Raw genomic sequence first — 16236 nt, forward strand, 5'->3', positions numbered from 1 at the left:
TTTTCATCCAAATTATCCCAAACACCTTCAGCTTCATTCTTTTCAGCTTTAGTTTGATAACTTGTCACATATATTGTCAATATCATGCTATCTTCTCCAATATATTGTACATCAATATTGGATTGCCAAATTAATAACAATAAAGGATTATAGTCATTGACAAGTTTTTCATCCACACTTCTCTCTAATTGATACCACTTTTTTATTCCTTTTCCAGTTTTTCTTGATTTTATACATTCACCAACAGTTAAAAAATTAGTTTCCTTCCGATTTAGGAAATCCAAATCGACACTTTTTCACAATATTTTTGCCTTTTCCATATATCCTCCAGCATGTTTTTCTACAAGAATGAACTTGAAATCTTTTAACCAAGTTGTGAAGTGTTGGACTAGAAACTGAACAAGGCATTCTGCAAGTTATGTGTTGATTGATAAATTTTTTAATATCATTAAATGATAGAGGATCTTCAGTATATATAGGTGCTCCTTCCACCCATATTTTCATGTGAACATGGGGAGCTCCTCTTTGTTGATATTCAATCCTCCAAAAATAATGTGCAACTTTTCCAAAAACTGGATTGTCTTTTGCCAAAATTACTTTAATCATTACAGCTTGCAATCTGTGATAAAAATGTTCACTGACTGCAACATCATTCACGCACAATGTACTTGTTCTCATAGTTTCAACATCGCTTACACCAGTGTTCAATTTTTCCAAAAATTCTCTTAAATCTGGCCAAAAATATTCAGCACATGATAAAGTGATAAAGAAGGTAGAAGGGCCAAATTTTTCATCCATTGTGTGCAAATCGGATGCTTTTCTATTCCAAAATTGTTTGGATCCTCTCACATTGGCCATCATCATTGAAAGATTGCCTTCTAATCTTTTATCATTATTATGAACCTGTTGATTAAATTGAGCCAATGTCATTTGATTGCATTTGAGAGATTTCATAATCGCAAAAATTCCCGAATCCAATGCTCTTTTGTCAGCTTTGTCAACAGAATGAAATAAATACTGAATATTTTTCCTAAATCTTGGATCACAGTGCCTTAATCTGTTTCTAGTGTACATATAATTTGACACTTTTCCATATGGCCTGTTGTAATTCATGCCAAATCTTCCTTTGCACAAGATTTTAGGAAAACACATGTAATCCAAATTTGGATTATCATCTTTCAACAAATTTCCTTCAACATTTTTTATTTTATAAATTTCAATGTCTTTTTCATTTGGTAAAGTCGGATACATTTTTTGAACAGTATGATGTTCATAATATGTATCAGCATCTTTTTTTGATAAATGACTCAAAATGCAATCATCAGATTTAGTTGAACTACCTTGCCCAGTGCATAAAACAACATTATTGAGATCTGATGTTCTGTCAATTTCAATGTCTTTATAGAATGGATTGTTTGCTTTGAGCCAATCCAGTGCATCAAACACATTATCCAATTTGACCAATGATTTCCAAATTTTCTTTTGTAGCTGTAGGAATTGAAGTAATTATAATTTGTAAAGAATTTTCTTCTTTTGATGGTAAAGTGTTCATCACATGGTTGATGGTATTTTCCATTGGAATTGGCAAATGAGTTGAAATTCCTTTAATAGCAGAAACCATATCTGAACTTGGTCCTTTGTATCTTTCAGGAACAAGTTTTATCACATTAATAAAACATTTCGCTCTTTGAATTAAGATTTCTTCATAAATGTTCAATTTTTCCAACACTTCTGGAATTTCATCCACTCCTAATCCATTAATTGATGCTAATGTAGGGATTTTATTTTTCTTCAAAAACCCTCTACAATTATTGCAAATTTTGCATGGTAATATATAATTTTCTTTAATTATTTCATTAACTTCTTTTTCCCAGTCAGTCCAAACTTTCAAAAATTCATCATATTCTCTTTGTTTGCAAATGTCACATGAATTAATTTTCATTTTTTTCATGTCTTTGTTAAAATTTTTAATTAATGTGACAAATTTATTCACAACATTATTTTCTGAATGATGTTCTTGATTCTCTCTTTGTTGCAATCTTTCTATTAATTTTGAAGTCTTAAGATTATAAAATTCAGAGTCTAATAATTTTTCAAACATTGGCCAATTTCCTTCTAAGAGACAAATATCATAGAGATCCAGCCAAATGCAAACAGCTCTTAATCTATACACATGAGTGACTAAAGTTCTGAGTCTTGGAGTATGTGGTGCCATTCTTCTAAGGAGTTCAAGTCTATTAGTGCAATCCGATTGACCAATGCAATATAAATTGTCATTATGTATGCCAGAACATTCTTCCATTTTTTTCATAATTTTGCGAAGTTCCAAAAATGTCAAATCCGGTGAAATTTGTTTAAGAATTTGATGTATTTTTCTAGTTTCAATGAGTCGTGTTTTTTCATAGGGACAGCCATTACTAAAATCACAAGGTCGAGCCAATTCAATTTTTATTTCTTCATCTTCTTCATTTTCTTCATCATTCACTTTATTTTCATTTTCTTCTACAATAATATGTTCATTGTTATTATTTGGCATATTTGGTTGAGAAATTTCTTACTTTTTGCACTCACAATCTTCAGTTTGACAATCAAGAGATTCATAATTATGCTTTGCCAAAACTCTTATAGGCACATATTCAACTGAATTTCTTGGAAACAAATAATGTTCATTATTGAATGCATGATACAATTCTTCTCTCCAATAAGTAGATAATAGTCCTTTTTTATCAACTTTTTTGACAAAATTATAAACAGTATTTGCAGTATTTTTTATATTTTTGAGCATCAAATTTCTAATTCCCAAAGCATTAGAATACATTCCAGTTATTTTATTCAATCAAATTTTATAATTTTTTCTATAATTTCTTATATTATTTGTCATTTTATTATTGTAAAATAAATAGGATTTTGTCAATTTATGAATGACAATAGCTTTTTATGAAAAAACCTAGAAAATTTGTTTAGTTTGTTTCTCCAAGAATAAATTTTCTTCTCATAAATTTTTATCAAACTTTTCTTATCATATTTTTTCATTTTTTGTTCTTCCATTAATTTGTGTTTATTTTTATAATTAGTTTGATAAATTTTCTTTTTCTTTCTAAAAAAGACATTATTCTTATTTTTTAATCTAAAATTTCTTTGATAATCTTTATTTTTATTATTGTATTTTTCTTTATTTTTCTCTTTTAATTTTTTTTGATTTTCTTTATTTCGAATTTTAAATTCTTCTTTATTTTTATTTCTATAATTTTTTTGATGTTCTCGATTTTTAACATTTATTTCTTCTCTATTTTTTTCTCTATATTTTTTTGATATTCTCGTTTCCTTTTAAAATATTTTTTTCATTTTGTTCTTTAAATTTTTTTTGTCTTTTTGCATTTTTTGTTTTTTCATTTTCTATTTTTCTTTTTCTTGTATTATTTTGAAGTTCATTTTTTTTCATTTCTTCTTCATTTAATTGATTACCCACCTCATAATTACTTCCATTATTCTTATTCTCAGGCCCTGGATTTAACTCAATATCCATTGTCATCGACATTTAAAGTGACGTCTGCTTTTATCCTTTTTTTTTAAATTTACCTTTAAAAAATCTCCTTCAGACGATTTTTTTTCTTTTTTTTTGTAAATAAATATATATTTATTATCATCATTATTCCAAGTTCGTTGTTAATATTATATATATAAATACACGCAAAGAAAAATACAGGATTAATCGACAATGTTGTCTGTTTTTCTAAAAAAAATATTTCTCTTTCATTCCCTGAACGAATGAGATAAATGAATAATAAAATAAAAATTCAACAATCTTTAAACTATTTTCAGTATTTCCGAATCAGTTTAAATAAAGTTGTGTTGTTTTTTCTTTCATTTCTTCTAATAAAATAAAATAAAAACTAAACCTTTTATTTTATCCAAGTTTCATTCTCATCGACATTTAAAGTGACGTCTGCTTTTATCCTTTTTTTAATTTACCTTTAAAAATCTTTAAACTATTTTCAGTATTTCCGAGTCAGTTAAAATAAAGTTGTGTTGTTTTTTCTTTCATTTCTTCTAATAAAATAAAATAAAAACTAAACCTTTTATTTTATCCAAGTTTCATTCTCATCGACATTTAAAGTGACGTCTGCTTTTATCCTTTTTTTAATTTACCTTTAAAAATCTTTAAACTATTTTCAGTATTTCCTAGTAAGTTTAAATAAAGTTGTGTTGTTGTATTATTCGACTTATTTACTTCCGAAACTAGGCAAGCAGGTTCACTGCTGCTGATGATAATATGGACAAGAAACGATCTCACAGCAGCAGCAGCAGCAGCTCTAAGAGTAGTAGTTATAATAATAACTTGGAACCGGCGAATTATTAGCATATCAATAGTTCGATTTTCATCGGTTTTTAATTTTAATCGATAAATTCACCATTTTTTGCTATAAAATCATAAGGAGAGTTAAAAAAAAAACTTAGTTATTAAAAAAAAGTTCGGTTTTTAAAAAATATTTATATACAAACAAAAATTTATGCAAAATAATAAAAAAAAACGTTAGTCACTTATGTACTTACTATCCTGTTTGTGAACCCACATATTTTGTTGTAACTTTTTTCTACTGAATCAATTTTCGAATTTTTTTTTTCAAAATGTAGTTAATGAGGTGTTCTATCCAACTATATAACCTGTTTGAAATTTGGTTGCGAACGGAATTAGTGGTGGGGGTTTGAATGTGTCTCGATTCATTCAATTTCGGACTTAAGCATATATTCAACCACTACCGTGGTTGAATGATAATATAAAATCTTGTCATTGAAAATTTATTCATATTTAAAAAAAAAAAAACATGATAAGCCTATAAGAAAAATATACAAAATTAATAATTTGCTTCGTGTTATTAATCGATTTTAGTAATAGAGTCGGTTAATTGTTGTATTTAGAAATATTATTTAAAGTTGATTCATTTTACTTTAATTTATTTTTAATTATTTGCTAAAGCCAACATAAATAAAGTTACTCGGTTTATTTAAAAAAGATTTATGAATAAAATTCAAATCTAATTCGGCAAAACGCGGCACACAACTGTTAACAGAGGAATATTTAAAGAGGACCAAAGAAATGTGTGTATGTGTGTGTGTTTGTGTATGTGTGTGTGTTTGTGCGTGTTAGTTTTTGAATCCCAAAACACATACGACTTTGCCTCCTGATTGAATTAGGAATTTTCCAATGAATGACTTGAGACTAAAGTTTTTTATATTTTTAATAGTTTTAAATTTTGAAAAAAATTAAGATAATGAATCTTATACTTACATATACAGTCTGCTGGGCTTTTTGATTGTGTCGATAATGTTGTATAATTTTCTGGACATTTAAAGCACAAGCCTGTGGTGACATTCGGCTGAAAATAACCTTGCAGACAATCTTCGCATTCATTGACTGCATCGTTTCGGAATTTTCCAGCTGGACAAATTCCTGTGAATAAGAAATACATACATTAGACAAATGGGCAAACGCTTAGTATGTGTTTAGGCAAATCATATATAAACGCTTAATATGTGTTTAGATAAATCATATATAAACGCTTAATATATGTTTAGACATAATTCATATATAAACATTTACTATCTGTTTAGATAATTCATATATAAACATTTACTATGTGTTGCAACTTCAATAGAGTTAGGCCGAGCATGAGGACTGAAAGACCGTTTTTAAAAAACGTTAGGTCACAAAATATTTCATTATAACTAAAAACATCACCTGATATGACAAAAATTATATAAAAATGGAACATACAGAATATATATTACTCCCACTTAATGCTAAGTTGTAGTCCCCTGGTCTTGGTCTATTTGTTCTGATATATATATATATATATATATATATATATATATATATATATATATATATACTTGAAGGTGTATGTTGAGCAAAAAATGTGGTAGTAGGAAAGCAGGCTCAAACCCAGACCGCAAAGGAGGAAAAGAACGGGGAAAACTTGACGTCTTTGCTGTTACGGCCACCGCCAAAACGGAAGTGACATAGGTTTAAATTAAGGCTAGACATTCGAAAGGAGAGGATGATTTTCGAAAATATCGGCAAAAGGCGACCCCACCTCGTAGAAAAGTGCGCAGTTGAAGGTGAAGATATTAATGTTTTTAGCTAATTTTTCGGTATTTATCGTTTGAAAGGTCGAACTTCAAAGTAAAAACGTCGCCTCCGTCGAAAGTTTTAGGCAGACATGCAAACATACATACATACATACATACATACATTTATATATTGGTAACTAAACATTTTCGACCCACGCCGATTAAAAAGCTTGGTCTATCTCTGAATACCCTGAATGTAAAATTTCAAATGTTTAGGCCAGAAATTGTCTGAGTAATTTGGTAGAGACCAGAGAGGTCAAATTTTTTAAAACGTTGACCCCTATTATGACCCCTTAATATTTATTGTTTTGGGCTCAAATCAAGTTATTAAGTTAAATTCATGTCCAAGGAATCTATGTCTAAAATTTTAATTGTTTATACCCAAAATTCGTGGAGGAGTTTGGTAGAGTTCTCAAAGGTCAAATTGTTGAACTTTGACCCCTTAACAGCCAAATTTCTGGCCAAAGGCGGATTACAAAGATGTTCCCCCATCTCTGTACCCTGTGTATCAAATTTCAAGTCTGCAGACTTAAAATTGCCAGAGTTATTGCTTAGGGAAATGTACACAGACATTTCCCTTTTATATATATATAATATTTGTTATTTTTACTTATTTTTTATTATTTTTAAAACAGTAATCTACGTACACGCGTGTTTCGAGAACTTTCATCAGCGTAGCTCAACTGTTTCTAGAGATCGAACTTCAGACTATCTTTCTGCAGTCCGGCGCCTTAGTCGTTAGGCTACGAAACCTAGATGAATTTACCGTTTATTTTTATCGCTTATAAATTTAGATTTGTTTTTTTTTTCAAATGATAGATTCGGTTAATAATGGCTTCGCCACGAAGGTAGATTTTAGAAAGTTGCTCTAATTAGTTTGGCTGTATATATAATATATATGTATGTGTATGTACATATTAATATATATAATATATATGTATGTGTATGTACATATTAATATATATAATATATATGTATGTGTATGTACATATTAATATATATAATATATATGTATGTGTATGTTCATATTAATATATATAATATATATGTATGTGTATGTACATATTAATATATATAATATATATGTATGTGTATGTACATATTAATATATATAATATATATGTATGTGTATGTACATATTAATATATATAATATATATGTATGTGTATGTACATATTAATATATATAATATATATGTATGTGTATGTACATATTAATATATAAATTAATAAAAAGTAGCGTTTCGTTCCTGTCTTAAAACGGTTGAATTTGGAAACGACTTTTTCGTTCTTTTTCGAACGAGAAATAGCCGTTAATTTATAAATGAACATCATAGCGTTTCTCCTCATAACATTTTATATCCTTTGAATTCTTATTCTCTCTTGGAATAAATAATATCGTTAGAATTCAAAAGATTAGACAGTTAAAGGCGCGTTTCTTCATTTTTATTTACCGTTTAATATTTAATTTTTCGTTTATATGTGTATATGTACTGTGTTCATGTGTGTATGTGCGTACTTATATGTGTATATATTTAAAACTGACGTGTACCTTCTCATTGGCTATACCTCCCCCTCCTCTTCCTTCCTTTCTTTTCCATTCCCCTTTTCTCCGTGCATGCTCATACTTTCACTACACCGATGAAAACTGAAGCATCGGTCGAAAATTATGTACCTTGAAAAAAAGTTTTTTAATTTTTTTTCATAATATTTTTTTTTTACACAGTGATCACCACTTATCAAGGCACGGAAGCCACTCAGGGATAAGGGTTATTGCAAGCACATTATGTTAGTGTGGAGATTTGATGAAGTGTTCATTAGGAATTTGTTAATGTTGGACTTGAAGACATCCAAGTTGTAGTCCGATGGGAAGCAGGCAGACGGAACAGAGTTCCACAGGCGTGCAGTTCTAAGAAAGAAACTTTGTTCATGGAATCCACGTTTTGATTTAGGCACAGATATAGAGTGGGGGAAATTTTTCACAGTGGATTCAGCTAGACGGGTGTTTTTCGTGAAAGATTGGCGAAGGGGGACCAGAGATTGGAGTTCAGACGAGCACCTGCCATTGAAATAACGATAAAACAAGGATATGCTCGCAACGTCTCTTCTGTGGGAGAGAGGTTGCAGGGTAGAGAAAAGGGCATCCCCCACTAAGCCAGGAAGTCTATTTTGTACTCTGTCAAGACAGGATAGGCTGTTTTTAGCAGCTCCTGCCAATATTATTTTGTATTCCTGCACTTCACCAATTGAAAACGAATAAAGAAAAGTTGTAAGCTTTTATACTTCTCGAATATATATATATATATATATATATATATATATATATATATATATATATATATATATGATCTTTTATATAGGATCTTTTATCTTTTTTTTTTTTGTATTTTACTTCAATAAGTTTTAACATAATTAATCCTTCTTAGATAAGAGAAAAATCCAGGTAGTCCTCGACGGTCGCACATCTAAACAATATGATATAAATGCGGGAGTGCCCCAGGGTTCTATCCTTGGACCTCTATTGTTCCTGATATTCATAAATGACCTCCCCGACAACATTGCCTCTCAGATGGGTATATATGCTGATGACACTACACTCTATGGCAGACACGACAGGAAGACGAATGAACACATTTCTAAAGAAATGGCAGAAACACTAGAGGAAGACCTCCAATCTGTAGTGGAATGGGGACAAAAGTGGTTGGTCGCGTTCAATGCTGCCAAGACTAAACTAGTTTCATTCAATAATTACAGGAAACCCTCTCTACCACCCATAGCAATGGCCAACGACTCTTTATCTGAGAGTCCATCTTTCAAACTCCTTGGCCTAACGTTCACAGGAAACATGAGTTGGAACAATTACATTGAAGGCATTGCCAGGGCCGCTGCAAGAAAGGTAGGCTCTCTCTACCGTGCTAGAAAACTACTAACACCCAAAAGTATCCTGTACCTCTATAAGGCCACCATTCGCCCATGTATGGAGTATTGCTGCCACATCTGGGCTGGTGCATCTGCTACTAGTCTCTCGCTCCTTGACAAGGTTCAAAAGAGAGTCGCAAACCTGATAGGCCCTGAACTGGCATCTAAGCTTCAGCCTCTGTCCCATCGACGAAATGTTGCATCCCTCTGCCTTTTCTACAAGTATTTTAGTGGTGAATGCTCTGACGAACTGCAATCACTTGTGCCCCCACGACGCGAGCACCCTCGACAAACCCGACAGGCTACTAGATCCCACCCCCACACTGTAGAGATTCCTAGATATAAAATATCTTTTTACTCCAATAGTTTCTTCCCCAGAACCGCAAGACTCTGGAATTCCATTCTAGGTCCCTGCTTCCCCAACAGTACTGACGTGCAGAAGTTCAAGTGTAACGTGAACCGGCACCTTGCTGCCCAAATCCCTACATAGTACCCCAGTAGTTGTTTCCCCTGATAGTAGCCCCCTACACCAAAGTGGCAATTTGCCTTGTTTGGGGTGAAAATGTAATAAAAAAAAAAAAAAAAAAAAAAAAAAGAGGTCAAGGGGCTCCCTCCTGGAGCTAACACTTGATTCTGTTATGATTTAAATTTATATCCGAGGGCTCTTTTAAGAATAGATACTGTTCCCTTTATGGCTGCTATCTGTATTTCGTTACAGCTTGGTCTTCCAGGGATCGCTTCTAAGTATTTATGACGATTCTTTTTATTAAGCCAGTTGCTCCTATTACAATCGGTATAATGTTTATTTCTTTCAGAGACCATGTCGTTGTGTGTGCCTGTGTGTGTGAAACTAGGCCGACTTTTTAAAAATTTCACACAAAAGTAGTTTAGGTTTTGTATCAGAATGCCTCCAATAAATATCGATAATCAAAAAACTCTAATGAGGAAAGGGCAGTTCGATTCTAACCAAATTTAACGAATATTGTGATGCTATAGTCAATCCATCTGCTAGGAATTAGGAAAGAAAAGAAAAAAATAATAATATATAACAAAAGAAAACGGAGTAAATTTATCCGGTAACAAACGAAATAGAAAATAGGATTCATGATTAGACAATAGATAGGAAGGTAGACAAAAGAAGACATGGGATTGTTGTCAGGGTGACGGTAACAAAAGTATGGAATAATGGATGTAAATATTTTTAGATTTGATTTGTGGGTACTTTATGATTGACAATGACGTTTATAACGCCGATACTAAGCAAGGGGTTAAAAACTAATAGGCGATTCCACAGATTTCGATGAAAATAAAATTATTGGATGTTTGGAAGATTCGTTTATCTTCATTCAATCCCGGCCACTGTCGAGTTTCCCTGATATCTATCTATCTATCTATCTATCTATCTGTATATATATATATATATATATATATATATATATATATATATATATATATATATATATATATATGTATGTGTGTGTGTGTGTGTGTGTGTGTGTGTGTGTTAAGGGAAAAGATAAATTTCTAACAGAATGTGTATCTAGAATAATAGGCAAAAGACCATAATAGAACTCATCAAATTTTACACAAAAACATGCAAAATATTGATTCGATATTTCTTTTCAATTAGAAAACTTCATAATGGAATAAATATTTATTTTGTTGAAATCAGTTTCAATGTACAAAGATTGAAAGAGGTAGTGGATGGAGATGGATTTTTGAGATAGTGGGTAACAGTAAAGGGAATGTTTAGCTTGTAGTTATCGTTATGTATTTTTAATGGTGGGGATGGATGGAATATGATTTGTTAAAGTTTAGGTTGTGACTTTGTAAAGGAAGGGGAATCTGTTGTGAGACTGAGACGCAATTCTACTATCACGTGATGAGGAGTAACGTCGATGGTACCACATTGTTGGATGAGCATGTCTAAGGAAGGGATGGAACTGTTACATTAAGTTTTGAATATAAATTTTATTGTAAGTTCTATAATCAGACGTTTTCTTTCTTTTTCTTTCTGATTTCTATACCGATTCATACATTTAGAAATATTTTTTACTTTCCAGTTTGAGATATTTTTCCGTTCTTCATTCTCTTTTTTAGCTTCATTAATTCAGACACTGCCAAAACGTAATATTTTTTCCATGATTTTTAAAAGAAGGCAAACACTTGTTATAAAGAAACAATTTTATAATACTTACGTAATGGACATTCTGTTCCACCTTCTCCGTCCGTTGTGAAATTTTCAGGACATTTAGTACAGAGAGCAAATGGGTCAAGCAACTCTAGAACACGGAAAAATCCCCTTGGACATTTAGAACAGGTATCAGCCGCGTTTTTCTTCTCAAAGCCCGATTTACAATAAACTATAAAATAAAAATAAATAAAACAAAATTAAAATCTTTGCAATTTTATTTTTCTATGCTTGTCCCTGTTTACCTGTCTTTTCATGAAGGCAACGTTAAACACAGTTTGAATTTTTAAAGTGAGAAATATTCAATTCCTAAAAAAAGGCACTCTGCATTAATTGCCTCAATTTTGAAAAACCTTTTCTTCACACCAAATAAGGCATATTGCAACTGAAGCATAAGAAGCTACTGTGATTGGAACCAGATTAAAGGGGAGGCATCCAAAGTAGGAGATTGGGAAGCATGTTCATATTGGATTAAAATTTTTGAATGTTAGTATAGGCAGGAAAACAGGGAGTAGAAGGAAATTTCAAAGGCAACTTGGCTGATGAAAAAACTCTTAGAGTAGAAAGTTCCGGTATCAATGAACATTTACAGCAGAGGGGTGAGATTTTGCTGCTAATTAAGTGGGTTAGATGTATTCTCATCAAGGAGGTACAAATGCAGTAAATTTATTTGAACAAATTCCATGAAAGTTCATGAAACAACTATAGGTATGAAACACTGCTGTGATGTGACAAGGACTGGAGATTGGTAGACAGTGCGAGGTCTATTAGGCTATTAGGTTAAAATCTTGTTTTGTTCCTTGTCTAAAAGTAGTTGGTACACCTGTCCAGATGCAGCGACAATACTTCATACATGGGCTAATTGTGTCTTTATAAAGACATAGGATACTGGCAGATGTGAAAAGTTTTCTAACCCGGTAAATGGATTCTACATTCTTCGCAGCAGACTTGGCAATATGTTTGGAATTCATGTTGCTTATGAATGTTAAGCAGACGAGTTTGAACGTTGGAAGTCTTTTTCATATGGTTCAGCTATTGTTTTGGATGTGGGTGCACCTTTAGCTTGCCTGCATGTTTTAAATAGAGTGTGGTGTCATCAACAATTATACCCATCTCGGATTCAATTGAACTTAAAGACGACCAAGTTGTAGTCAGCTGAAAAACAGGCAAACGGCAGAGAGTTCCACAGGCGTGCAGTTCTAGGAAAGAAGCTTTGTTCATGGAATCTACGTTTTGATTTAAGCACAGTTAAAGAGTGGAGAAAATTATTGACAGTGGTTTCAGCTAAACGGGTGTTTTTCATGAAAGATTGGTGAGAAGGGGTCCAGAGATTGCAGCTCAGACGAGCACTAGCCATGGAAATAACGATAAAACAAAGACAGGCTTGCCACGTCCCTTCTTTGTTGAGGCTTTTGTTGAGGCTTCTCGATGCCATATTACCTTACTATGGCTGCAACAAAACATTTCTCTTTTTCTCTCTTACTTTTTCTTTCTTACTTTTTCTTTCTTACTTTTTCTCTCTGCTTTGCTCTAATGAAGTCTGTCGACCTGTTCCGCAAATCCCAAAACTGGCGTTGGACCGACTATTTTACTAAGTTCGTGATTAAAGGATACTTTAACTTAACATCAAAATCTGACTCTCAAGATCACCATGGGCATGAAATATGTGCCTACATTAAAGATGGCTTTCTATGTGGAAGGGACATCTCAAGAGAAGACTCAAAAGTACTCTACGTGTGCTTCCGGGTTGCATCATTCAATCACGGCCAATGTCCGGTTACCCTGATAGTATATATATATATATATATATATATATATATATATATATATATATATATATATATATATATATATATATATATATATAATTAAAACAAATTAATTACAGATCACGTTTTTTTTTCCGTTTCGTATTTTTTAATTTTTTTTTTTAAGTATTATTAAGTATATAGTTTTTTCTTTTCCTATTGGGGTTTATGAATTTTTTATAACTCTTGCATCAAAAAAAGAAAACCGGTTTTCACTAAACGAAAATGAAATCATTTTGTCTTTTCTAGGATGACAATTTTATCGTTCAAACCTATATTAACAAGAAAAATGTATTTCTATTCAATTTCTTTAAGAAAAATCCATCTCAAAATGTTGTTAAAATGAAGACATTTCAATAATTTTTAGTTTAATAGCGACACCAGCAGTTAAAACGTTTGATAAAGTACATTGCTCTACACTATTGTCTTCTGAAGAATAATTTCTTTTTATCACTAGCCGAAGCTTTCTTTCAGTTTAACTCATATAACAAAATTTTTTTAAAGTTTAACTCATATAACAAAAATGCTTTGACAGTTTAACTCATATAACAAACATTTTTTAAGTTTAACTCATATAACAAGAATTCTTTGAAAGTTTAACTCATACAGCAAAAATTTTTTAAGATTTAACCCATATAACAAAAAAATTTTAAAATTTAACTCATATAACAAAAATTTAAAAAAATCCTTTTTTATTTTAGTTCATTACGTTTGTGTTTTGAACACGTTTTTTTTTTTCATAAACCCGGGTAATGCCGTGTAGACCTGCTAGTAAAAATATTTTCACTTCAATCCAATGTTCGAATATGCAGATTCGAAACCTACCTTCACAAAAAGAATTATCTTTGTTACCATCTCCACGTGTCCATGTATCTGAAGGGCATTCAATGCAGGACTCTTGCCATATTTCATCTTGATATGTTCCAGCAGGACAATCACGACAAATGGTTCCATTCAAGAATTCCCCTTGTTTGCAAGCAGCTAAGAATATTAAAGAAAAACAAAATAAATTTATTTCCAGATATTATTTCAAGATTTTACTTTTGTGTAATACTCAGCTAAAATGAATCATTCGAACTCAGTACCAGGAAAATAAACCCATTCCTTTTTATCCACCTCAAATACTTTTGTATTTTTTGATCTGTTGTAGCTAAGGAATATTTGCTCGTCATGCATGTAAAAGCGTTATTCAAACTCAGTGTTACCAAAATAATTTTAGTTCTTTTAGAAATTGACTTTCAAACTAACCTATCTCTAGCCAGGTCATTTTTTTATCCCTTTTTCCCTCAAGTGTATCCTTATCACTTCCTCCCATTTTTACCTATACCTTGTCCTGTCACTGACATTGCTATCTTAACGGTTATACATTTACCAACCCAAAAACTCTCATCCATTCATCTATTATTTCAATGTGACCAAACCAACGAAGTCTCCTGTTCTGCACACTTCTCCCAATATTGTTCAGATATAATCTTTTCTAATTTCAAGAACTAAGCCCGTCACTGAGACTCATATTAGACATCCACTGTATTATTTTCATATCATTTCGCTCTTTGCAACAGATGTCTTTAAAAATCACTTGCTAGGTTTCACTTCCACACCTCATCATACTACGTCATAGACATGCATGATTAACTTTCCTTGCTCCACACTGATGAGGCTAATGGCAGAAATTGCATAAAATTACTCCATTGGCACCTAACACTTACAATCATAATAACAAGTATGTCAAAGATATATCTCCATTAAAGTATGTATAATTAACCTATATGCAAGTAAATTGTGGAACGATAATATTAAAGACTAAGTGCTGGATGTATAATTTTCAAGGAAAAAGTTATAATGATTTTATGGTAAAAATTTACAATAATATAAAAACATTGTTTTCAAAAGGAGTCACGTTTCAATGATAATGACCAGTGTTTAATGTCCATCCTTGATAAATGTGGTCCAGTTTTATAAAGTGTTAAATACAGCCTAAAATAAAAAATAATAAAATGAAAATGAATTTAAAAATTAGTTATTCCCCTCGCAATGAAAAGGCAGACTTTTCTGCCCTTGAAGTGAACAAAGTCACCCATAACAGTTATAACCATCAGATACTTTAATACTGACTTCATTTATCTTGATAAAAGGATTTTGTGTTTGAGGTTTAGAATATTTTCAAACAACAAATTCAGTCTTGCGTATAGATTATTTGCGGATTTTTTTTTCATATATATATATATATATATATATATATATATATATATATATATATATATATATATATATATATATATATATATATATATTGTGTGGATAAAAAGTTCATTATGTTTTTTAAATTCACAGGGAAGTTTACATTATTGGACTTATATTTTAAGGTATAAATCTACTATTTTAAAAAGACATCATCATTTCTATTCTGACGTCATTAAATAATTCCTTTATAACACCAACATAGTAAAATGTGTGTTTCACGCTGTATAGGACGCCATGATAGCGTCTTCCTCTGAAGAAAGAACTAATAGTGTCTTTTGTGTGTCCACAATCAATGTTACTGACTAGATTTCTTGAGGATATATACAACTGTACTGACTTGCATCATTCATTTGGTATTTAACTGCGATTGGAAGTACACATCGGGATAAGATCTGAATCTTGACAATCAATCTGCCAGAAACTGGGCCATTGTAAGGCTAAGACATCTGTTCTGGGCTTTGCTTCTCGGTTTTTGGGTGGAAAAGTTTATTGTTGTTTTTTTTTTGTCTGAGGCATTTGCATTGGGGATGCTGACAGAATTATGCAGATATTGTTTACAGGATCAGACGGCTCAATCTGTAGGGGTGCTGGCTCAATTTTGCCCAATCTTCCGTTCACGTGTCACATTTCCCCAAGTAGGGAGGGAGGTAAATATCAACATGGATGTTTTTCTTTTACGTGTGTATGCAAATTTAAATTTGTTGATGAAGCGGGTTCTTTTGGGTCACTTTTGGCTGCAGTGTCAGCCATATCATTTCCTTGGCTTTCTATGTAACTTGGGATCCAACAATTTATAATATCTTTGATGTCCAGCAATGATTTTATTGTACATTTTAATGATCAGTGGGTTATCAAATTTTTTGTTTTTCAATGTTGTTGAAACTCACAAGGATTGGAAAAAAAAATTATCAAGTTATTTCTTTTACTTAGTGAGATGCTAAAC

The 16236-nt window shown here is 31.5% G+C and overlaps 2 protein-coding genes across 2 annotated transcripts in view; both read right to left on the reverse strand.

Moving 5' to 3' along the window:
* Positions 1-255: 255 nt before the first annotated feature.
* On the reverse strand, positions 256-1152 carry LOC145266432 (uncharacterized). Its single transcript, XM_080122102.1, has one exon. The coding sequence runs from the start codon at positions 1150-1152 to the stop codon at positions 256-258; it is 897 nt and encodes a 298-aa protein (XP_079978228.1).
* A 295-nt stretch (positions 1153-1447) lies between these two features.
* The window catches only part of LOC145266433 (signal peptide, CUB and EGF-like domain-containing protein 3), a 32125-nt gene continuing 17336 nt past the window's right edge, over positions 1448-16236 (reverse strand). The window contains exons 3-6 of the mRNA XM_080122103.1: positions 13875-14030; positions 11249-11413; positions 5291-5452; positions 1448-1488 (exon numbers count right to left, since the gene is read on the reverse strand). Of these exons, the coding sequence (XP_079978229.1) occupies positions 1448-1488; positions 5291-5452; positions 11249-11413; positions 13875-14030 (524 nt within the window). The remainder of the gene's footprint in view (positions 1489-5290; positions 5453-11248; positions 11414-13874; positions 14031-16236) is intronic.

The sequence above is a fragment of the Euprymna scolopes genome, chromosome 41 (genome assembly GCF_053919585.1).
Source record: "Euprymna scolopes isolate OS-2025 chromosome 41, ASM5391958v1, whole genome shotgun sequence".
Classification (NCBI taxonomy): domain Eukaryota; kingdom Metazoa; phylum Mollusca; class Cephalopoda; order Sepiida; family Sepiolidae; genus Euprymna; species Euprymna scolopes.